This window comes from Aythya marila (genome assembly GCF_965140915.1).
Source record: "Aythya marila genome assembly, chromosome: 1".
NCBI lineage: Eukaryota > Metazoa > Chordata > Aves > Anseriformes > Anatidae > Aythya > Aythya marila.
In genome coordinates this window covers 127,449,031-127,471,963 of record NC_139042.1, presented here as the reverse complement: position 1 = coordinate 127,471,963, position 22,933 = coordinate 127,449,031, and the positions used below count along the sequence as shown (strand labels likewise).

General features: G+C 40.0%; 1 protein-coding gene across 1 annotated transcript; it reads right to left on the bottom strand.

The window, feature by feature from the left end:
- Nucleotides 1-14,408: 14,408 nt before the first annotated feature.
- FGF23 (fibroblast growth factor 23) lies at nucleotides 14,409-18,314 on the bottom strand. The gene is made up of 3 exons (XM_082756980.1): nucleotides 18,058-18,314; nucleotides 15,813-15,916; nucleotides 14,409-15,374 (listed from the first exon to the last, which is right to left on the bottom strand). The coding sequence occupies exons 1-3, from the start codon at nucleotides 18,278-18,280 to the stop codon at nucleotides 14,937-14,939; spliced, it is 765 nt and encodes a 254-aa protein (XP_082613106.1). The 5' UTR covers nucleotides 18,281-18,314; the 3' UTR covers nucleotides 14,409-14,936.
- Between the last annotated feature and the right edge of the window lie 4,619 nt (nucleotides 18,315-22,933).

Genomic DNA, 22,933 nt, shown 5'->3' with positions numbered 1-22,933 from the left:
TTACTACTTCTTGTGAAATACTTTTCCCTTAGAGATTTTTGTCTGTATCTCTACAATATGTTTTACCATATTGAATGTATTTGCAGGTGTTTAAAATGTAGTCCCATGCTGTTGTTGGAGACAGGATACTGGCCTATGTGATCCTATAGCCTGTCCTAATTGTGGAATCGTAGAATCATAGAATGGTTTGCCTTGGAAGGGACCTTAAGGACCATACAGTTCCAACCCCTCTGCCGTGGGCAGGGACACCTCCCACTAGATCAGGTTGCCCAAAGCCCCATCCAGCTGGGCTTTGAACACCACCAGGGATGGAGCATCCACAGCTTCTCTGAGCAACCTGTTTCAGTGCTTCACCACCCTCTGAGTAAAGAGTTTCCTCCTAACATCTAATCTAAACATACCACCTCTTAGTTTAAAGCCATTGTTCCTTGTCCTGTCACTACACCCCCCTGACAAAGAGTCCCTCCTCAGCTTTCCTGTAGGTCGCCCTTAGGTGTTGTAAGGCTGCTATAAGGTCTCCCAGGAGCCTTCTCTTCTCCAGGCTGGAAAACCCCAACTCCCTCAGAATCTCTTCCCAGGAGAGGTGCTCCAGACTTTTGATCATCTTCATGGCTCTACTCTGGACTAGTTCCAACAGCTCTTTCTCGTGCTAGGGGCCCCAGAGCTGAATGCAGTGCTCCAGGTGGGTTCTCACAGGAGCAGAGTAGAAGGGGAGAATCACCTCCCTCAACCTGCTGGCCATGCTTCTTTTGATGCAGCCAAGAATACAGTTGGCTTTCTGGGGTGCAAGTACACGTTACTGGCTTGTGTTGAACTTATCATCAACCAGCACCCTCAGGTCCTTCTCATCAGGGCAGCTTTCAATCCTTTCTCTTTCTCTGTCCAGTCTGTATCTGTGTATGTAATACCACAATACTTTTTCTTTCACTGTTGTTACATTGAATGCATGCATTAAAAAGTAAATCAGTAATTTTGATAGCTTCTGAAGTAAATTCTAAACCTTTTATCTTTACATCTGTGTATAGTATTGGTCTTTTAAGTCTTGAAATTGATGCGAAGATTAAATCTTGTTTTTGTAAGAAAATCATTATCTTGTACATTTGTACAGTTACTGTACAGTTTATTAGGATAATGGGAAAGGAGAGTTGAAGTTATAGATAGTTCCATTAGGAATAGTAGCAGAACGTAAATATTTGAGGGATTACTCAGTAGTGGAAAATGAATGTTTTGTCTTTGTGAAATGCCAGTCTCTAATTAGCAGTGGGAGACGATGTCTTAACTGCAGGTTGGATTTTCAGTAGTAGCTGCCAAGATGTAAGAGAGGCTATGAAAACAGATTGAGCTGTTAAGAGGTTACTAGGATGATGAGAATTTCAAGTGATAAGAAAAAGTCACATTTTTCCTACTTCTGTAGGAAAACAGAACTGAAATAAATGTCAGAAGTATCTCAGCTTGCCCATTTAATGGCCTTTAGTGAGCTCTGAGAGAACTGATGCTTATTTAAAATTTATCTTTTAAACTGGTGAAGATTAAAATAAAAGCTGTCATGGCAGCCTTTCCCAGTTGAACAGGAGAAGGAAAGGGTGACTATGGCAGTTGCCAAGATCAAGAAACTTAGTCCCCTCCTTAAGCTAATGTTTTATTTTGCTCTTTATTTGTTCAATGATACTCTACTCCCAAGAAAGTTATGCTTCAAAATGTAGGGAGTCCCTTGTTCATGCTTAAGCATTGCTTTATGAGGCCAAGCTTGATTTGGAAAAGGTGACAGGAGAGACAAAGGTGAGTTCAAAGTTCCCTTATGAGTTCAAAGTTCCACTTATTCCTTAGTTTGGGCTCCAGCAACACAGTCTCCTAGCAGGTATGCTTAATGTCTAGCAGTCATCAGGCATGCACTTTAGCAGAGTGTGCTGATAGTATCACGGTTTCCTTCATCTAAAGTAAAGGCCTTTTTTCCAGACACTTGCTTTATTCCCACAGTTCTCTGTTAGTGTTGTTTTCCAGACATAGCCCTGTCCTTGCAATAGTTTGGTTCTCTCTCTCTCTCTCTCTCTCTCTTTTTATTACAGAATTTAGATCAGATGCATTCTTCATCCAGGCTTTTGGTATTTCATGAGACTGCCTCGGATGCACAGCCCACATGCCTGGGCTTGAAATATGTCAAGTTTTCCCTAGATGTGTCCCTCTTGTGAGCGCATTGGCCATAAGCCTGAGGTTTTTGGATATATAGTAATCCCAAGCAAATAACAGCTGCATGAGCACAAATCAACTGTGCAGTATGTGAACTGATTCCCTGACATCTGTGGATATGACAAACCTGTGTGGATGATCTGTATGTGCGTGGTAAATCTAGCACTGTTCAGGCAGGTCTTATGCACTGAGATAGCTCTAATGTCACTTGTAAACATCTCTGGGATTCCCTAGCATGTAGAAGGCCATGTGTGAGTCTTAATATGTCCTACCTGAACACCAGAAGCTTGTAGTGGGACCCCTGAGAGCACAATCAGAGGTTAATAGCACAGGCCTTGAGAATACAGGCAGAGAGGGTGATACCAGGAGCCCCAAGGATAAAAAGCATGCATTTGGAATAGGTAATTACTTTCACTGAAGTAGCGTGTTGGAGTCCAAGCAGAACCCATGTGGGAGCATGATGGGACATAGTAGTCTTTTACTGTGGCACCAAGTTGCTTTATCAAGCCATAACTAAACAGCAGTGTGATGTGTTAGACTTAGCACGGTTAAGTCATGTATGTAGCCTTGGAGAACTAACTGAATTCACTTAGAACCTTCCTTACCTCATCTTTTAATTTATTTCAAAAAGGGAGACGTCACAAAATTATAGTGAGGTCAGCTTAATACTTAAGAGCCTTAAATGAACATAATATAAAAGAAATGGGGGAAAGTTCTGTTTAAATAAACTGAATGTAAAAATTACCTAGACCTTCTGTCCCAATTAGCAACAATTATGAGGAAGGTCCTCAGGCCCAATTAGATGAATAATCATTTCAGAAAGAGTTACTAGTAGTGGGAAGAGACCCTATAAAGTGTAGGAAGAAAGCTGTATTGTGCAAAAAGATGCATCTTAGATATGAAATTATGAGAATTGGCATAATGCAACAAGTAGCAAAAAGAGCTTGAAATACATATATATCTAAATATAGAACAAGGGAAGGAGTTTCAGAACCGTTGCCATGTGTGGAATAGAGATTAGGTATTTTTGAATTGTATCTCCAGAATGCATTGCTTCACTTGCAGTAGTGTTGAACACTAGGATAAAAAAAAAAAAAAAAAAAAAAAAGGATAATGGGATTGAGGATAGGGAAAATACCACATTTAAAGCCAAAAACTAAAGAATTTTGCATGCTTCTGTCAGGGGAAATGACTAATCTTTATTCCAGAATTCTGAAAACACATCTAAAATTACATGTCTGAAAGCAAGAATTTTAAATAGATCTGTCAAGCTGGGTGTGGAACTGTATGACTAGAGAATAGGAAATAAAATATTTTTTATTAGAGAACAGAGGACAAAGTAATCCTACAGAACAGTTAGTTTGACCTTAACATCCAAAGCTTTAGAACAAATTCTGAAGGTGAATGTAATTACAAGCAGAGTGGTAAATGAAACCTGGGATATACTTAAATAAGGTTTTGCTATAGGTAATTGACGTTAAACTGATAGTTCTTTGAAATAACTGATGTCTAGGCAAGGGAACAGTGATAGAATGTGATTCAGGTGAATTTTAATTGATCACTTGATACAACGCAATGGCATGAACCCTCAGCTCAACTGGAAAAAAATAAGTGTTACTAGGGAAAGAAAGTGAAATAGGTATCCAAGCAGTTTCCAGACATATGATTAAGTAATAGCATTCGAGTTTGAGCACTGAGAGTAGGTTCCTCATGGGGCTTTTTTTTTAACGACTTTGAGTAAAAATACTGAGGAATGTGGAAGTGTGGGGAGGCATTATCAATAAGTAAGTGGATCAGAATATCATGTAGGGAAAGAAACGATGAAATTGAGGCATGGGGTTAAATTGCTGAGACCAACAGAGGAGAATAATTTGTGTAATATAAATCTCTTACTTACTATGGGTAGTTGGTGTTGTTGTATTTAGAAAGATAAGCCTAATCCTGAAAGATGACTCCTTACCTTGACCAGAGACATTAATGCCATTGTATGAGCAGTGATGAGATTGCACCTGCAATACTAATTTTTGTCACCTTTGAGGAGGAGCTGAGAAATGTAACTCTACCTTGAAAATGCAAGCCAATGGCACAAGTTAAATCAAAGCCCTTCATTACTTAAATAAACACCAACAGCATTTTGTAAAAGTTTGCCTTTTATCAATAGGTCCAGGAGTTGGTGTTTAATGCATGTTTAGTTTTGGGAGGAGGCAGACAATATTTTGCTCAATCAGATAATGACAGCACAAGGGGAATGGTTTTAAATTAAATGAGGGAAGATTTAGATGCAATGTTGGGAGGAAATTCTTCACTCGGAGGACAGTGAGGCACTGGAACAGGTTGTCCATAGATGTTTTGGATACCCCATCCCTGGAGGTGTTCAAGACCAGGATGAGTCCCTGGGCAAACTGATCTAGTGGGTGGCATCCCTACCTATGGCAGTGGGGTGGAATTAGATAATTTTTAAGGGCCCTTCCAACCCAAGCCATTCTATGATTTCATATAAGAAAGCTCCTCTTTCTAAACTGTACCTTCCTAGGTAAGTTGCTTACCCTGAAAGCTAAGACAAGAATGAAGTTCACTGATGTGCAGATGAATATTACAAGTCTTGCATCTTGTTTACATGCTCAGCGTAAGGTTGGAGGAGAGGCTTACTCTGCAGAAGAATTTCCAACAGCAAAGCATCAAAAATCATAGAAATTGAGGTTACCTTTAGTTATATTGCTGGTCTTACTACTTCTTAGGTCTTAAAATCAGTTCTGAAAACATTTGTGCCGTGTCTAGGATTGTTCCTTTGCCTCAGCAAGCAGTCTCCTGGCTTATGCACCAGAGGTTGTTCAAATGAAGTGAAGAACTGTTGGGGATGAAGTTTTGCCCAGAGTTCTGGAACAGGTTCATGCTTACTCAGTCTGCTGCTTGCAGTGTGGAGTTTTCCCTTGCTTCAGCAAAATCACATTTTCCTCAATTAAGTTAATAATAAAGTTTTCAGATTTCTGTAAGTTATTACCCAGATCAAGCATTTATCAATGCAAATTAGAATGGGATCTGGTAGGTTAGAGAAGACTTGGAGAATTAAAAGAATAAAGGAAACACAAAAGTTCTGGTTGGGCTGTGAATCATCATGCTTTAGGATCTAAAACAAATGTCATCAGGGACAGGAGTCTGAACCAGGTGTGAACTTTCATGCTTCATCTTCCTCTGCTGGAAGGACAGCAACTCCAAGTAAAAAACTTCAGGGTTCTCGTATTTGTTTGAGTAGCCTCATTACCTTCATTGGTATTGAATGAAGCCTGTGACTAGCAGGCTTTTTTATTTATGCTGCTCTTGTTTTTGAATAGTAAAAATAAAACTTCATTCATGCCTGTGAAAATCACATGTGCTTATGTGATAAGGCTACAGAAATGTTTTTTGTCTTCCAACTTCAGCATAAATCCTCCCGGAAGCCTCTTCCTCCCTTCCTGACTGTGGACTTTCTCAGAGGGTCTGTGATCTTCTGAAAAGCACAGAATCAGGCAAGTAATCAAAAAAGAGTGAATCCCTGTTAAATCAAGGTAAGGGTGAAGACAAGGGTAGGGAAGACAAAAAAAAAAATGGTGGGTGATGAAGAGAACTCAACCACAATTAAGGGAATGTGGCATCTCCTTTATGAGGAAAGGCAGAGGGAGCTGGGTCTCTTTAGCTTGGAGAAGAGGAGACTGAGGGGTGACCTCATTAATGTTTATAAATATGTAAAGGGTGAGTGTCAGGAGTAAGGAACCAGGCTCTTCTTGGTGACAGCCAATGATAGGACAAGGGTCAATGGGTGCAAGCTGAAACATAGGAGGTTCCACTTAATTATGGGACAAAACTTTATAATGCTGAGGGTGACAGAACACTGGAACAGGCTGCCCAGGGTGGTTGTGGAGTTTCCTTCTCTGGACACTTTGAAATCCCATCTGAATGTGTTCCTGTGTGACATGATTTAAGTGTTCCTGCTCTGGCAGGGGGATTGGACTAGATGATCTTTCAAGGTCCCTTCCAATCCCTAACATTCTGTGATTATACCTAAAGCACTAACAGCCTTTGATCTCGTGCTGGCAAGTCCACCGGCAGCCTAGCCCATACCAAAAGGAAACCGAGGGGCTTATCAATGTTTTGCAAAAACTTTTGTTCTGGGCTTTATGCTGTCTGTTATTATTATTAAAGAATGAAGGAAAAATTTGTTGGAAGTCTTACAAGCTTGTTGCTGTATACATTTTGAAAGTTTGGGAAGAGGAAAGGATTACAGGATTATTACAGAAGAGTAGTTTGTAAAATTGCACAATTTGCAATGAGGTGAAATACAGCAATAGGCAGAATAGCTGGGGGCTGTGTAAGTGTCTAGCTTAATCCCTTCTGCTCCTTGTCCTTGCATCTGCATCTGCTCTGGAGAAGAGAGCACTGGCCAAAGGCAGTATGAGGACCTCTAGAGAGAAGGTAGAAGAAGGTTACATCAAGCTACTATAATTCCAAAACCCCACCCAGCCAAATGAAGTAGGCCACTTTATTTTTTCCTCCATAAAAGGGTACTTTAATGCAATACCAAATGTGAGATTCTGCGTGCTTTTTTCTGGTATATCCATCTACTGGAAGCAGAGCCTGTACTGCAGACATTAATTTCATAACCCAATGCTGAGGTCACAACATGGATATTTGTGCATTTGTATTTCACTTTAAGTGGGTCCAGATTCATCCCAAACTCTATGGAACAGCTCAGAACATCATTATTTATTTTTTTTAACCAGCAGGTAATTATTTTTCCCTCTGATGTATCAACTTAATTTTTCTCTGTGTTTTAATGGCTTAGAAGAATTTTGCACCATACAGCACATCCACAACTATCCTGTGATTTCCACCTAAATATTGGTCATTTATACTAAAAGGAGTCAAACCACAGAGAACAGTATGGACTTCAGCATGACTTGTATTTCATGCATTGTTCTCAACTGTGGTGATCTTTGATTGCAATAGATATTCCTGTCCATGTGCTCCTTATACCACAGTGCCTAACTACTGTACCCTTCTTGAACCTCTACAGCATGCTGGTACTGATGCTATGTGTTCCCTTCCTTGGATTTCCATGCTATTTCTCTAATTTCTGCTTTCCTGTCACACACTTACTTCATTCCTTCCTCCTCCTCTGCAAGGTTCCGTGCTCTGAAGGCAAATCCAGCTTGAAATTGTCATGCTGCGACAAACTGCCAAGCTCTGGGTAATACCATGTAATCAGATAGTCACCTGCCATTTGTCAGCCACTCCCTTTCCTTCTCCTTTTTCTCCTTGTCTTTCACCATCATGTCAGGTCTGTAAAGAAGCAAGAGGTAACTTCACACCAGGGTGATCACGCCCTGTGGTCAATATGGGGTCAGGCTCCTTGATCTCCTACTAAGCTGACAGTGTTTTTGCTGCAGGTGATAGTCTGTGCAGCAGTGGTACGTGGGGTCTTGTCCTACCAATATGCCCTGAAAGCACACAGAGTACTGTCAAACCTATGAAAATACAATAAAATATTTCAAGCCTGTAACAAAACTGTTTTAACCGATTCGTACATGAGGAATAAAAACAGATGTAAACCACAGCCATAGGACATAGTCCTGAAGGAGCTGTTGACAAGAAACAGTATAAGCAACTGATGTCATCTATCTGGACTTGTGCAAAGGACTATCTGGACCACTCAGTAGAAAAGGAATGTGCTGAATAGCTGCACACAGGGAATTGCAGTCAACAGCTTTATGTCCAGGTAGAGATGAGAGATGAGTGGAATCCCTCAGGGGTTTCTGTTGGGATTGGTATTAATTAACATCTTTGTTGGCAACTAGGACAGTGGGATTGAGTGCACCTTCAGCAAGTATGCGGACCATAGAATCATAGAATAGCTTGGGTTGGAAAGGACCATAAAGATCATCTAGTTCCAACCCTCCTCCCACTAGAATAGGTTGCTCAAAGCCCCATCCAGCTTGGGCTTGAACACCTCTAGGAATGGGGCAACCACCACCTCTCGGCAACCTGTTCCAGTGCCTCCCCACTCTCTGAGTGAAGAATTTCCTCCTGACATCAAATTTAAAATGGGGACTCACGAGGGCCGAGCAGAGGATGACAACCACCTCCCTTGACCTGCTGACCACTCCTCTCTTGATGCAGCCCAGGATGCAGTTGGCTTTCTGGGCTGCAAGCATACACTGCTGGCTCACATTGAGCTTTTTGTCCACCAGAGCCCCCAAGTCCTTCTCTGCAGGGCTGCTCTTGAGGAGCTCTTCACCCAGTTTGTACTCCTGTTGGGATTACCCCAGTTGCAGCACCTTGCACTTAGACTCATTGAACCTCATTAAGTTCACGTGGTCCCACTTCTCAAGCTTGTCCAGGTCCCTTTTGATGGAATCCCTTCCTTCTGTTGCATTGACTGCACCACTCAGCTTGGTGTCATCTGCAAACTTGCTGAGGGTGCACTCAATCCCATTGTCTATGTCGTTGATAAAGATTTCAAGTGTACCAGTCCCAAGACAGGCCCCTGAGGGACACTACTTATCACTGGCCCCCTCCTGGACATAGAATCATTGACCACCACTCTCTGGGTGCAGCCTTCGAGCCTATCCTTATCCACTGAATGGTCCAACCATCAAATACATATCCCTCCAATCTGGAGATCAGGATGTCATGTGGGACTGTGTCAAAGGCCTTACAGAAGTCCATGTAGGTGATATAAATTGCTCTTCCCTTGTTATCTTATGCAGTCACTTCATCATAGAAGGCCACCAAACTAGTCAGGTTCTGCCTAGGATATGAAGATCTGAAAAACTATGTTTCTTATACACTGGCGCACTCCTGTCTAGAACATTTTAGTGCTCCCCAGAGTGGGCTGCTGGGATCCAGCCTAGATCCTGGGGGCTCTGTATCAGCAGCAATGGTGTTCACAGGGGGGTTGTGTCTTGCTGTAGGACAACCCCATAATGAGAGGCAGGGAGGGTAAGCAGCAGGGCTCCGTCCTTCCCCATGTTCTCACTGCCTTTATCATCTCTTTGCATCACCCCAGAGCCTAGGGGTCCTGTTCTGTGAACACTGTGTATTATATTTGATTTGAAGCTACTTGGGACAACATGATAATCCATAGCAAGCATGTGGCACATTGACTCATATGACCCAACATGAGGCATGTTCTCTATGCACATCTGTGTGACAGATGGGAGAGTCAGAAGAAATATAATTTAGATTAAAGCCACATTGGGTTAGATTTCCTTTCATCCTTACAGAAGTAAATAGATGCTCCATTCAATTCACAGTTGTATAGAAGAAGATAAATCCACAGCTGAATTTATGTGGGAGCTGTTGTTCTATGTGGGCTTGTGAGTAAGCAATAATGAACAGTGAGAAAAATGCTGTAAGACTAATTAGGTGATTATTGTGCCACATTATCCTTCTCTGACACATCAAGGCTGAATTCTGCTCAGATGCAGAAATAACCCAGGGGGAACAAAAGACTGGGAAGTGACAGATGCCATAAACTACACAATAGACCAGTGAGATGGTAAGCCTGAGGTGGGATGGGTTTCCTTCTCTGTGTCTGGTTTTAGAAAGAAAGTATGCATGGTGCTGCAAAAGGAAGGAAGGAACCTCTCCCCATGATGCGGGAGATGGTGTGAAAGAGAATCCTTTGAGAGCTGAAACAGTCACTGGTGGGTGCCTGTGGGCATAGAATCACAGAATCCCTAGTCCTCTGCCATGCTATTTCTGATACACACCAAGATGCCATTGGCCTTTGTGGCCACCTGAGCACACTGCTGGCTCATGTTCAGCTGGCTATCGACCAGGGCAACTTTCCTGCCACTCTGTCCCAAGCCTATACCACTGTATTGGGTTGTTATGACCCAAGTGCAGGATCTGGCACTTAGCCTTGTTGCATGCCATACAGTTGGACACAGCTTATTGATCTAGCCTATCCAGAGCCCTCTGCAAAGTCTTCCTACCCTCAAGAGGACTGTCAGTCCCACCTCACTTGTCCCCAAGACTGAGCCCTGGGGAACACCACTCATCCTCCAACTGGATATAACTCCATTCACAATGACCCTTTGGGCCCAGCCATCCTGCCAATTTTTTACCTAGCAAACAGTACATCCCTCCACGCTGTGAGCAGCCAGTTCCTCCATGAGAATGCTATGGGAAATAGTATCACATGCTTTGCTAAAGTCTGAGTAAACACCAACCACACCTTTTCCCCTGTCCTGTAAGCATGTCATCTTATAGAAGAAGATCAGGTTCCTCAGATTTCCTCTTGGATTATAAGGGCTTCATTCTTCTCCCTGTCTCTGTCTTCCAGCTGAGTGGGCTGTGTACCCCAAGAACAATTAGTCCTACTAATAAAGACTGAGGCATAGAAGGCATTAAGCACTACAGCCTTTTCCTCATCTCTCATCACTATATTGCTTCCCACAAACAATAAAGGATCTTTGTAGTCCTCCCATGTTTTCTTCAACCTTCTTCCAACTTTCTTTTTCTTTCTGAGTTCCAAAAGAACTGCAAGGATGCTCTTCTTCCTCACCAGCTTGTCTTTTGGCACACAGGGACAGCCTGCTCCTGTGCCTTCAAGATTTCATTCTTGAAGAATGTTCAGCCTTCCTGGATTCCTTTACCCTTTAGAACTGCCTCCAAAAGTGACTCTGTCAACAAGGTCCCTAAATAGGCCAAAAGCAGTCCTCCAAAAATGCAGAGCTCTGCTGATCACCCTCCTTGGTTTCCCAAGGATTGTGAATTTTTTTCATCTCAAGATCACTGTGCCCAAGATCACTTCCAGTCAACAAGCCCCACAAGACCTTCCCTGTTAACAAACAAGTCAACCTTCCCTGGTTGGCTTCCTCATCACCTGTGTGAAGAAGTTATCCTCCATACATTCCAGAAATCTCCTAGTCCATTTCTTCTTCATGGTATGGTTGCTCTGCAGCATGCTTCTTTTTATTTCTCTGTGCACACCTTACTGTGAATGAGCTCAAAAGGTCCCAAGGCAGTATGGAGATTTCAAATGTGTGTAAAACTAAATGATACAAGCTGATTTTTTAATGAAGTTTCTATAAAGTTTTTCATGTGCTTCAATGTTTATTGAATATTTCTGCTGTGTTTCTTCCTCCTTCAAGTACACAGGTTTAAACTTACAGCAATGGGAGGAGAAAGGGGTCTTGGAGGAGAGAGGAGAGACCCCCACCTACCTGATATCTCTCTCCCACTGAAGACCACTCTCTTCCTGGTCACAAAGTGCAACAGTACTGTGGTACAATATAATATATATATATTATAATATTATATATATATATAATATATATATATTTTATATGTAATATAATATATATAACTAAGAGTGAGTGTACAGTACAGAGATCCACAGAGTGTCTGTGGTGAGGGAGCACTACAAAGAGAAAATTTATCAGACCCATGGGCCCTTTGCCATTTTGAGGGTGTCTGTTAGGTCTTTGTGGGCCTGGATACCATTGCAGAAAGGGAGTATCTGCAATTTTTTTCAATCTGTGACCTGTTTGCTGCAAAACAGCCTGATCATGGCCTTAGGAATGGAGAAAGAATACTTTGTATGAGCAGCAATAAGATAGAAGTAACAGTAATTTACCTAATGCCTTTTATTATAAGATTGAGTCAGGATCACAAGCATTTCCCAGTAGGACCGAACTGTTAGACCAGCAGTTTTCCATTACTTCTGTGTTGCACAAGCAGTTTCCCTGTAAAGGTGACAATCTCTTCACAGTCAGTTTAGACCCACTAAGGCTTTGTTTTTCTCATCATCTTTCGCACAACTTTCGCAGGTTTGGTACATGAAAAACCCAGGAACCTGCAATCTATGAAGCTGAGAATCACAGAGGACAGTAGGACTCACTTATCAGACACAGGTAGTACCATTTGTCCATTCAAGTTTTTTCTGAAATGGGGGGCTTGAACAAACAATGCAAAATCCACCACTCTGAGAGAAAGAAAAGTTTATTGGTATTTTATAAAAGGAAATGGTCACTATAATACATTGATATAAATATTTATAAATATTATATGGGACTTCAGACCCACTCCAATAAATAAATAAATATTGCAATATTAAAATATAAAGTAATGCTTTCTTACTAGCTGGTGATGGCCAGCATCTCCTTTGAACAACTAATTCTTTTGACACATTCACTACATTTCTTTGTAATTACAAATATGTTTTTGATGCAAAAATTACCGTGCATTCACTCTTAGCATAGGGACTAAATCTCCTGGCTACTCATGGAGTGAGCAACCCTTCTTACTTTGTTATGATGCATAAATATAGAGATGGCATAGAGATATAACCCCACAGGATTTTGTCATCAAAGCTTGATATGGATTGAGACAGAATTTTTCACGATTAAAACTGTTATAAATATATTGACTCATAGACCTGGAGCGCTCTCTGAAGCTTAGAACAATTTATGCAAAATTAAACTTTTGCTTGTGTGATTGCAGTCCAGAGGTGTCAAGGAGAAAAAGCCAAGAAGAATGGTAAAGAAATAAGTAAAAATATTAAACTGAAACACAAATAAAATGATACCTGTTCACCACATAAACAACAAGGTAAAGAGTCTTGTGGTATTTTGAATAAGCAAGAAAATACACAACCCCTGCTCTTCAATTCTCCCAGTCCATTATAATCACTTATTTTCCTTAGAAGATAATTATAAACATGATGAATTTAGAGGATGAAAAATAATAAATTGTGAGACCCAATTCTTGATCTAATCCTAATCATTTGGATTGTCCTGTGCTCCTGGGTACTTGTATGAATTGAGAATCATGCCAAGTGGCAAAACTATTGTAGCAGCAGAATCAGGCCTTATGATTATCCTAACATAACTACCTGGAGGTTGTAAATAAATAAATATTTTGTATGTGTATCACTATATATGCATATATAAATATGTTTTAAATGCTGTCAGCAGGACAGACCCTGTGCTAAATCCAGAATTTCCATGAAAAAAAAAGAACTTAGTGGGTCTTACTTTGATCTTGTTACAGTGATGCAGTTCCAGTCACTTCAGTGAATTACTTCACCAGACAGTAGGAAGAACAGAACCAGAATCTAGCCTGACATATTTTGTGTTATTGCCAATAAAACTGGCCAAATGTACTATTTTCAGAATGGTGTCAGACTGTTAAATATACTAAGTAAACAAAACAGAAGGGTCTGCATCTTGACAGAAAGCACATGCACACCAAGATGTAAAACCCTTCTCATATATCCACCACACTGGATTTTTCTCCAGTTGTTGATTTCTGATGCTATTGATTTCTGCTGGAGTACATCAAGAATAGCTTTTTCAGAATTACTCAAATTTACTCCAAGGAAGATAGGATTAAAAGTAAAAGAAATAAAGGAGAAAAATAACTAAATATGTGTACAATTTTGAGTCCTGAATATAGCTTCATTAAAACCAGTGAAGCTATACTGAATTCTACCAGTTAACAGTTTGACACCTAAATTACAATGAAAAGCTCTGCTCTGCACATATCTCATCTTAACTAAAGATTTGTAAATGTCAAATGTATATATTGAGGTTATATTTTGACAAATAAACTTACCATAGCATTTTCCAATCTAGATGTCTAAATTTTGTCAACATTTAGAGATTTGATCACATTAAGGTCATTTCATTCTTACAGACATAAATTATCTGATACCTGCTCAGAATTAGATAAAAACATTGATGCCAAACTTAGATTCTCCTTTTCTAAATACACAACTCATTTTCACTTATTAGATGAGAGTCTGCATTAACTGTTAATATTTTAATGTCTATGAGGCGTAATTTGCGGGGACTTTTTTCCCCAAGCACTGTGCAGAGTTAAACACTGTACAAAACAAACAAACAAACAAAACAACCTATTTGACACATTATTGGTTATTAATATTTCTGTTACTTATGTCTCTGTTGGAAATATGCAAAATTAATGAATGTTTCTACATTATGTTTCACATCATTACAACTAAGTGAATAGAGAGGTGTGACAGAAAAGGACTTAAGAAAATGGTGAAATCAGCTCCTCTGTTTCTAAACCTCATCTTGGAATCAAGATGTGTCAGAAATGACTCTTCCTAAACAAAATTATTTGATCCTTGTTCTCCTGTCAGTTGTTACATTTTCCATGTGTGCTGTTTTTTGTTTGTTTGTTTGTTTGTTTGTTTGTTTGTTTTTAACAGCAGAGTGGTCACTTTTCAACTCTTATAGGCATGAAAAGAGACAAAGTTCCAATCTTAACAGCTAAAAACATATATAATAAATTTTATATAATAATATAACACACCATTGGTTAGTTAGTCTGCTGTGCTTGCAAGTGAGCTGGTAAGAGGATTCTCTGCCTCTGCTGGAATATCAATTGCTCCAGGGCCCAAGTATCTTCCAAGCTACATCAGTTTCCCATTCATTCCAGTGAATTTTGTTTCTCACTGATGCATACCAAGGGTAATTCAGACCCTAGAATATTTGGTTTGTATTATTCTTTTTGAAAATTTCTTCTTTCCAGTAAAGCAGAGTGCAACTCTATTTTTTTTTCTTTTCTTTTTTTTCAGTAAGCTGTCATCTGTAAGGACAGAATTTGAAATACAGTATTTTTTCCCAGTATCTTTCAGTTTTCTAATAGCCATCTTAAGAGTCAGAAATTGAGTGTGCTAGGCACCTCCTTTTGTCTATTATATTCACTCACGCATGTCATCAATTTGCAGGTGGCCCCAGTTATCTTGTAATATAAAAGCGAGGACTCGCATACCTCCTGGCATCCATCATGGCATGTGGGTCATCTGGGTTCACCACATCATTCTGATTGATTCTCATGGGTTCCCTGGGCATGTGGGAAAAGTCTGTTTGTAGCTGCAGCTGAGATCCTAATGCAGAGACCTTTCTCTGTGGGACCAGGATCTGGTGAGGATCCATTGGATCAATATCTGCACTTCTAGTATTTCTGTGGGGTTCAGGTGTGTTGAATCGAAACAAAGGGATTTCATTTCTTCTGGACAAAAACTGGGAGTACGGTGGTGGATTCATACCAGGGAAGAAAGCTTGTTTAACTCTGCCTAAACTAACCAGAAAGTTGTGCTTGGGAGATTGGTACACATCATATCCATTTTCCAGTGTCCTATGGTTGAACACACAGTCCTCTTGACTGAAGTAATGCTTAAAAAAAAAAAAAAAAGACAACTGTGACAACTGTGATCAAAGGCAATTGGTAAAAGACAAGTACCAATTAAAGATGGAAAGAGGAATGAGCTCTTTCAGCAGGGTGTTTTCAAGCTCAGTTAAACGCAAATCTATTATGGGTGCCTACATTTTCAACTTAGGTATTATTCAGATAGCACTGTTTTCTTTCAGAGGTCTGCATTGTTTGAGCTACTCCCAACCTGTGGATCTACACTACAGCAAGACTGTAAGATCTCATTGGATCTCATTCTGCTCTCATTTATCCCAGCAGGAATTCAGCTCTACAATTTAACACAAACAAAAAAGAGAGGAAAGTTTAATTTAAATGGCAGGTTGTCAGCTTGCTTAAGCCTGAATCCTCCTGCTGTAGCTATACAGATTTGCCCTAAATGAGTCTTAGTAAAGGTGGCTCACCGATCCAAAGATGTTTCCTTTCATGTCCATGCATAGGTAGCGTCCACTCTTCACACCTGTGATTATTACACAGCCAGCACCCTCAGACTTGATCATTAAGGCACCTGTTTAAGAAAACAAAGATGTCAAATCCAGGACCCAGTTTGACATTGCGCCTTTGCCTTACTGGTCCACAGAAATGGTGACTGGAAGTGTCCTCTGAGGAGTCTGAACCCACTTACCATGTGAATTGAGACTATTGTGCACCCTAGATCTAGCTGTGGCTTTGTCTGAGCTTTGGACAGCTCCCAGGGTGGAAATGCTACCAACTCTCTGGGTGCCCTGTTCCAGTACGGTAGTAGAATCTCAAAGACAATTTTATTCTAACATCCTAATTGAAGTCCCAAACCCCAATTTGGGGCTATTACCCTTTCTTCTGTCACTAGCAATGACAACGAGGAGTTTGGATCCCTCATCTTTATGACTGCCCTATAGCCACTGCTACGTGGTATTAGATTATCTTTAACCTCCTTTTTGTTGTGTTAAAAAGATCACCTCCTTAAATCTTTTTCAAAAGTTTGTGCTCAAGGTGCCTGGGCAATCTGCAAACCCTCTGCTAGACCATTTCCAGTTTCTCCACATGCATCTTGAACTGGGGTTGCTATAGTACTCCAAGTGCAGTTTCCCTCATGACAACTAAAGGGGGAAAACTAACTTCCCCTGATCCACTGATCACAGTAGATGGCTTGTCATCTTCTCAAACTGAGTGTGCTGTATTTGATTTGGTGTCCTCTGTAACCCTTAGGTCCTACCCAGGAGAGGTGTATACACCCAGCCTCTGCCCAGTCTGTGCAGCACTTTGGACTTCTTATTTACCTGGTGTCTGAGTGGCACTGTGGCGACCTGGCAGAGATTCAGTCACCTTCCCTTTCATGACCCCTTTGTCTGATTTCCACTATTCTACCATTCCAAATATAGGTGGTTTTGTTTCAAGGCAGACATTGGCAAAACGTGATATTTTGCTGGCTGTTATTGTCGACAATTTCTCCCTGGTTCTTGACCAACATACTTAAAAGTGAATTTTATAAAACCTATAAATATGCAGGAAGAATAGCAGCAAGACAGCACAGGCATTCCTAAAAGTGTTTCATCAGCAATTCCTTAAAAGAAAAAATAGTGAAACTTGATCCCTTTTTCTCCTTAACAAATTACAACTTTTCAAAATATCTTTTTTTTTTTTTTTTCCTTATATACTTCTACACAAATATCACAAGATGTGTTTACATTTTGCATTGTGTGGGTGAAGAACATGCTATGTGGTAATGAAATAAATGACTTTATAGTGCATAGCTACTTGTGATTTGAGTGATGCTAGAAGAGAAGTAATTTTGGAATCCTATGAAATAACCCCATGTCTTAAAAAAATAAAATGTAACAAACAAATAAACAACAAGAGCAACAACATTTTTTTAACTAGTTATGCTGTTTGGGCAGGCATTCAGCCAAGGATACCTGAATTTTCCATGAAAATAAACTATGATAGAAGATTTTAGTTACAAAAGGGGATGTTTACTTCTTATGAACTCCAAAGGCGTAGCTCTTCATTTATGACAGTCTGGCCTTCTGCAGTTTCCCCCCATTTAATCAAACATGTCATGCTTATTTACCCATGTTCTATACATTGCTGAATTAGTGCCACGCACCTTCTTCAGACATAAGAATTCGAAGGTTGCCTTACAAACCAATTTTAAATAAAGAGAGCTACAGTTATATTTGAAAGGACATAACCTAGTTTTAGTATTTAGCAGCTCTCTACCCCAGAATAAAGATTCTGTGGACACAATCAGTTCCCCAACCGGTACTGCGATGACTTTCTTCAGTACAATGCTGTCACTGCAACATGAAGTAGCTCTTTGGGACATATCACCAAATTCTAATAGGAACTTCCACAAGAAACTGTAGGTAAAATCATGCAGTGAAGGATAATTCAGGTAGTTTTTGCTTGAAGAGGATTACAACAACCATAGAAATGTAGTGCTCTGAGACAATGAAAGAAATTTCCCACCTGCTATATTTCTTTGAAGCAATTTTATTTGTTAATCAAAAGAAGCATTATAATTGTGTATGTTTTCCAACCCATAGCTATACTCCTCTGTCCCAATGCCTAACAAGAGGATGGAATTTTCTACAGGTAGCAAGAAAACAAAAGTCTTGTCTTCCCTCCCCTGTTCCCATAAAGACTGAGGGTCCGTAGTAAGCTACTTACTGTATATGGTTTGATGAGGAACACCATCAATGTAGCCATCAGCATTGATTTGGAGATGGAAGCTGTTCCTCTCTGAAGATGTATACAGGTGCATCAGGCGATCTCCATTCCCCCAGCTGGGATTCAGCAGTGGAGAGGAGTTGGGAAAGGCGACTGTAGCCTTCAGGCTACAGAGTACAAGCAGCATGTGCTCCAGGCAGCAGTAGGGACTAGTCTGTTGCATGGCTCTCTGTTCGTCGTGGCTGGTTGGTATCTGAAACTTGATACTCCTCTGTGCTTCTTGCTTTCCCTTGTTTGCATGTGCCTGGAGTGAGAATTCTCGGATAGGTTCCCTTCTTCTTTGCAGAGGCTTATAAAGGGCAGCAAAATGACATCACACAGGAAAAACTTCTCCACATCCTTGATTTTTGTCAAAGCAACATTTTAAGTGTCCCAAAACCTCAAGGGAAGGAAAGCACGTAGGATCTCTGGGTAAGGTGCGGGGGGGAAAAATGTAAGGTTTCTAAAGACAGCTCACAAAAGCTAATCATATGTTCAAATGTTATCTACAACCCTGTGACATCTGAGAGCTTCCCACGCCCCTACTGTTAAATCCAGGAAGAGCACTCCACCGTCCTTTCTGTGAAGAGAAGGGAATGACCCTTTAAACTTCAGTTATCTTTTTTTTTTTTTTTTTCCTCATAGATGTTTATTTAGATTCCCACCTCCCTCTCAGTTTCCAAATGACATTCTGATTTGGTGAAAATACCAAATGCTACTAAAAATTTCCACAGCTGTATCAAAAGCTGACATTAGGTTGGTCTGGGCCTGATTCCCTCTTCATTATAGTATAAGTTTAACAGTGACCTTGTTGGACTGATACTTGTGCTACCCCGTTTAAGCAAGTGAAACTTGAAGCAAGTGCAGCCCATTTCAAATAAACTCTCCCTTTTCTTTCTCCTCTTTGAGTCACTAATTAATTTGAAGTTGGCCAAACATTAACTGCAAAACTAATTAAAATTAGAGGCAAAACACTTAGAATCTTCAAGAACCTGCAATGCAGATCTATCTGACAGTCTTTTATAGAGTCATATTGGTTAGCATGGCCAGAAGATCTCAGATCTGAATCAAGACTAAAACATTCATATTGTCACATTTTTATTACTTCAGGTACAGCAAGAAAGCTTGGAAGAACTACTTAGAGACATGACCAAACTGAAAAAGTAATAAATGTAAAGCAATGTTAAAAAAACACTCCAAGAAATGAAACTTGCTTTTCAGTTGTCCTGCCAGTGTCCTGTGGTTTTACAAAAAAAAAAAAAAAAAAAAAAAAAAAAGATTAAAAAAAATATGGTTCTGTTTATTGTAAGAAAATGCTGTACTAATGGGAAATTGGGTATACAGGTAAAACACTGATGATAGGAATAACAGGTCACAAACTAGGCAGTGTTTAGATTTCTTTTTAAAATGAATATAGAACTGAAAAGAATACTAAACAATAAATTGGTCACTTTTTAAAAGGAAACACGAGGATATTAAGTGTAGCAGTCTTAAGTTCACCAATTCCAAGCACAGATATCAGTGAGTTAGTCTTTAGTTAGACACAGTGTGCAAAATTTTTAGTTCTATGAAGAACCTGTGGAGCAGTGCCATCATCACAGAATATGTTATAGCTTGACACAACTGTAAAAGTTGATGTGATTCTTTTTTTTTTTTAAATCAGCAAAATATTTCTGCCAAATACTTCTGTCACACCTGTGTAAATCTAGAGGCTTGCGTCATTGTATATACACCTGTGTAAATGACAGCATTTTTTAGCCAAAGTGTATAAGGGTCATATCTTAAGCTGAGTAGATTGACAAAACTGTCTTCACTGAGAGACATTCTAGGGTACAAATCTTTCACTGGTTATAATATCTGAAATGCTTTGCCATCTTAATTGAAAAAATAGCTTATAAATAAAGGAGTTCTTGTTTTGTTTTGTTTTAAGTGATGCATCTATTTACTGTTGAAACTATCTACTGAAGCTTTTTGGTTCAGCATTCAAACAAAAGTATTTTTTGTTTGTTCATTCGCCTTTTGCTCCCTTTCATTAGACTACCATGGAAATGTGGATATGGATACTTCAGAAGTAGTTGCAAAATTTTCCACAAGAGGCACGTATAGGGTACTGAGTCCTCTTGGAAATTTTTGTGATTTTTTTGTTAACGCACTTTTTCTGGTTTGATATTTCATATTCATCACGAAGTCTTCCTATGCTTACCATTATGCACTCATTTGATCTCTCTTTGGTGTCTTAGCTACAGAGAAATGGTTCTCAGGTGTTTAAAAAATGCATTCAAGCCCTGTGGTAGCACACAGCAGTTGTGAGAACCTGATTTTTATTTATTTTTTTTTAATGTCTCAAAGAAGCAAAGAGTTCTTTCATACGCTTAAATTGTTAGGCTTTTCAGAAGCTTCTCAGAGAGTCAGCAAAACCCCTGACTTTGCTGAGTTGTGTATTAGCAACTGGGCTAAACTCTCTACTTTTGAGGGTGATAATGTAGGTTTTGCCTTTTCATTTACATTTCTGTTTTAAACCTATCAATGTACACTGTCGGTGGTTTGTTTGTGTGTGTTTTTTTTTTTTTTTTTTTTAACAATACATTTCTTTTTTATTCCTGGTTGATCCATTTATTTTCTCTTTTGGTATGCCACTTTCCTACCCATTCAACTCTTTGCTTGATTTTTCAGCTGCATCAGTTAGAAGTAGTAACCACCCTTATTTCTCTTTTATCATTATGCTGTTATATCAGTAGTAACAATATTTTTGCAACTTCTACCACATATATTGATATTGCTTTTTTAGCTCTCTGTATTGTTCTAAGATGTTTGACCAACCAAGACAGCTTTTGTCAGTGCTGGGCTTGGCTTGCAGGTGCTTGAGAAAATTTTTGATGCTCAGCACCTTACTGGATCCCATTCTCCTCCTCCCCTCTTCCATGCCTTGCTCCCAGGCCTACTCCTGCTGCCTCCTTCCTGCTGAGGCAGCACAGGTTTGACTGTGCTAGGTGCCTCAGCTGTAATGCCTGAGTACCTCACCAGTACAAAGTGTGCTCTAAGTGTGACAACAGCACATGCAGCAAACAGTGGACAGAAAACACTGGATATCTGTAAATTAACAAGATAACTTTCTGTCCTGAGTAAAGTAAATGTATGGTGGAAAGTTCTGTAATTTAAGTAAATTATACACAAGACTGTAGACAAAGGGAAGTGTGTTAGGTTCATGGGAGCATCCTAAACTCTGACTTCCCCCTAGCTTAATGATGTCATGTTTCAGCCTTAGTTTTCTTTTTCTTTTTTTTTTTTCTTTTCTTTTTTTTTTAATCAAAATTTATATGTTCAACTCTATAAAACCCTGATCTCAGCAGCTATGTGTCATCTCTTCTTCAGCTGCTAGCAAAGTAACTCCTTTCCTCTATTGTTTATCACTTCAGTCAACTGCAGAGGACTTTCAGGGGAAAGGCAAGCTTTTTATTACAAATTTAAGTTACTACAAATTATTTGCTCTCAGTTACCTTTTACAGACACCTTGGAAGTGCTTTATGCACCATCAAAAAAAATCACATTAAAGAGAAGCTATTTAAAAAAATCAACATAATGTGGTTGCCTTCCAGGACTCTCCCATAAGTAAAGAGGCATGTTCCCTCACAGTGTTAGACCACCTTGATCACGTAGGAGCACCTGTAGCACTGTTGCTTAATAAAGCATATTGACCCTTATTTAAACAGGTGTGTAGCTTGTCCCTTTGCGGAACTCTGGCTATCTAGGGACAGAGAGATGTTCACCATCCCTGTTCAGTCAGCCTGTCCCCCTGGCTAGGAGCCACGTGGTAAGTGTGTGAGGCTGGGCAGGAATTGCCCCTGCAGTTCCCAGGTATCTCAGATGGCCTCAGAAAGCCTCGTGCTCTCTACTGTTTCAAAGATTGCAAGGGAGTTTGAGTTGACAGATTTGAAACTAACTCTGCTTTTAACACTTTTATTTGCATTGTGTCACTTCAAAAACATAAGAGAAACTGGGGTCTTTTTTCCCTCCCTCCTCTTCCTAAAATCACTGTAATAACTGGCTCTGGGACAATCACATCTTCAGCATTGAAAGTACAAGGGTGGAGTGCCTCTCTAGTAGTTATTCTAGGAATAATGACGCACCAAGTCGACAGTATGTACAGTGGATGCTCTGTAAGTATGTTTATGCATGAGCCTTCACCACAGACTTTACCCAGCATTGTTAAACACATCCTGAGGGACCTTATTTGGGCATCCCATTCTTGTCACACTGCCCACGACTAAAGCAAACATCCTGGCCATCCTCACCTACGTGAAACAAATGAAGTAAGAACAGCCCACTGGGTTTGGGACCGCAGCGTGTACTAGCAGTTTCTGCCATGTACTTCCAAATATATTGTCTTGGCTCTTCTATTTTTTCCCCTCAACCTTTTCTCTACATAACAGACATTTTGGAAATCTGTTTCCAGTTGTAGAAGTGCTAAATCACATGTGTCTGAAGCTCTGGAGCAGCTTCTTTGATGCCTGTGTTCACATGATGCAGGATATATGGTCTTCATGAGGAGTGCCTGTCTTTTCTTCTAGGCTCTTTTCTGTCCAGTCAGACAGAAGGCCGGCATAAGCTTTTAGCTCTCATTCACAATTCCCAAAGGGAGGTAGATTTTTACCAGTGGCTTTAGAGATTATGGGTTTTTAAAATGCAATGCTACAAAGATGGTCAGAAGCAGAAAGCCCCAGTACTTCACTATATTCTGAGGAGGAGGTTAATAAGAAATCAGACTTCCTGGTCTGTAAACATCCCAGATGGGCATTTGTGATGCTGTTTGTGCTGTTTTACTCTAACTGACTGAAAT

Excerpts from the sequence above, each read along its gene's own strand:
- FGF23 (XM_082756980.1), bottom strand. The coding sequence starts at position 18,280 with ATGCAACAGACTAGTCCCTACTGCTGCCTGGAGCACATGCTGCTTGTA. Across the intron at positions 15,917-18,057 it reads TCCTCATCAAACCATATACA|GTGCCTTAATGATCAAGTCT; the intron begins GTAAGTAGCTTA and ends TTTCTTAAACAG. Across the intron at positions 15,375-15,812 it reads AAGGAAACATCTTTGGATCG|CATTACTTCAGTCAAGAGGA; the intron begins GTGAGCCACCTT and ends TTTTTTTTTAAG.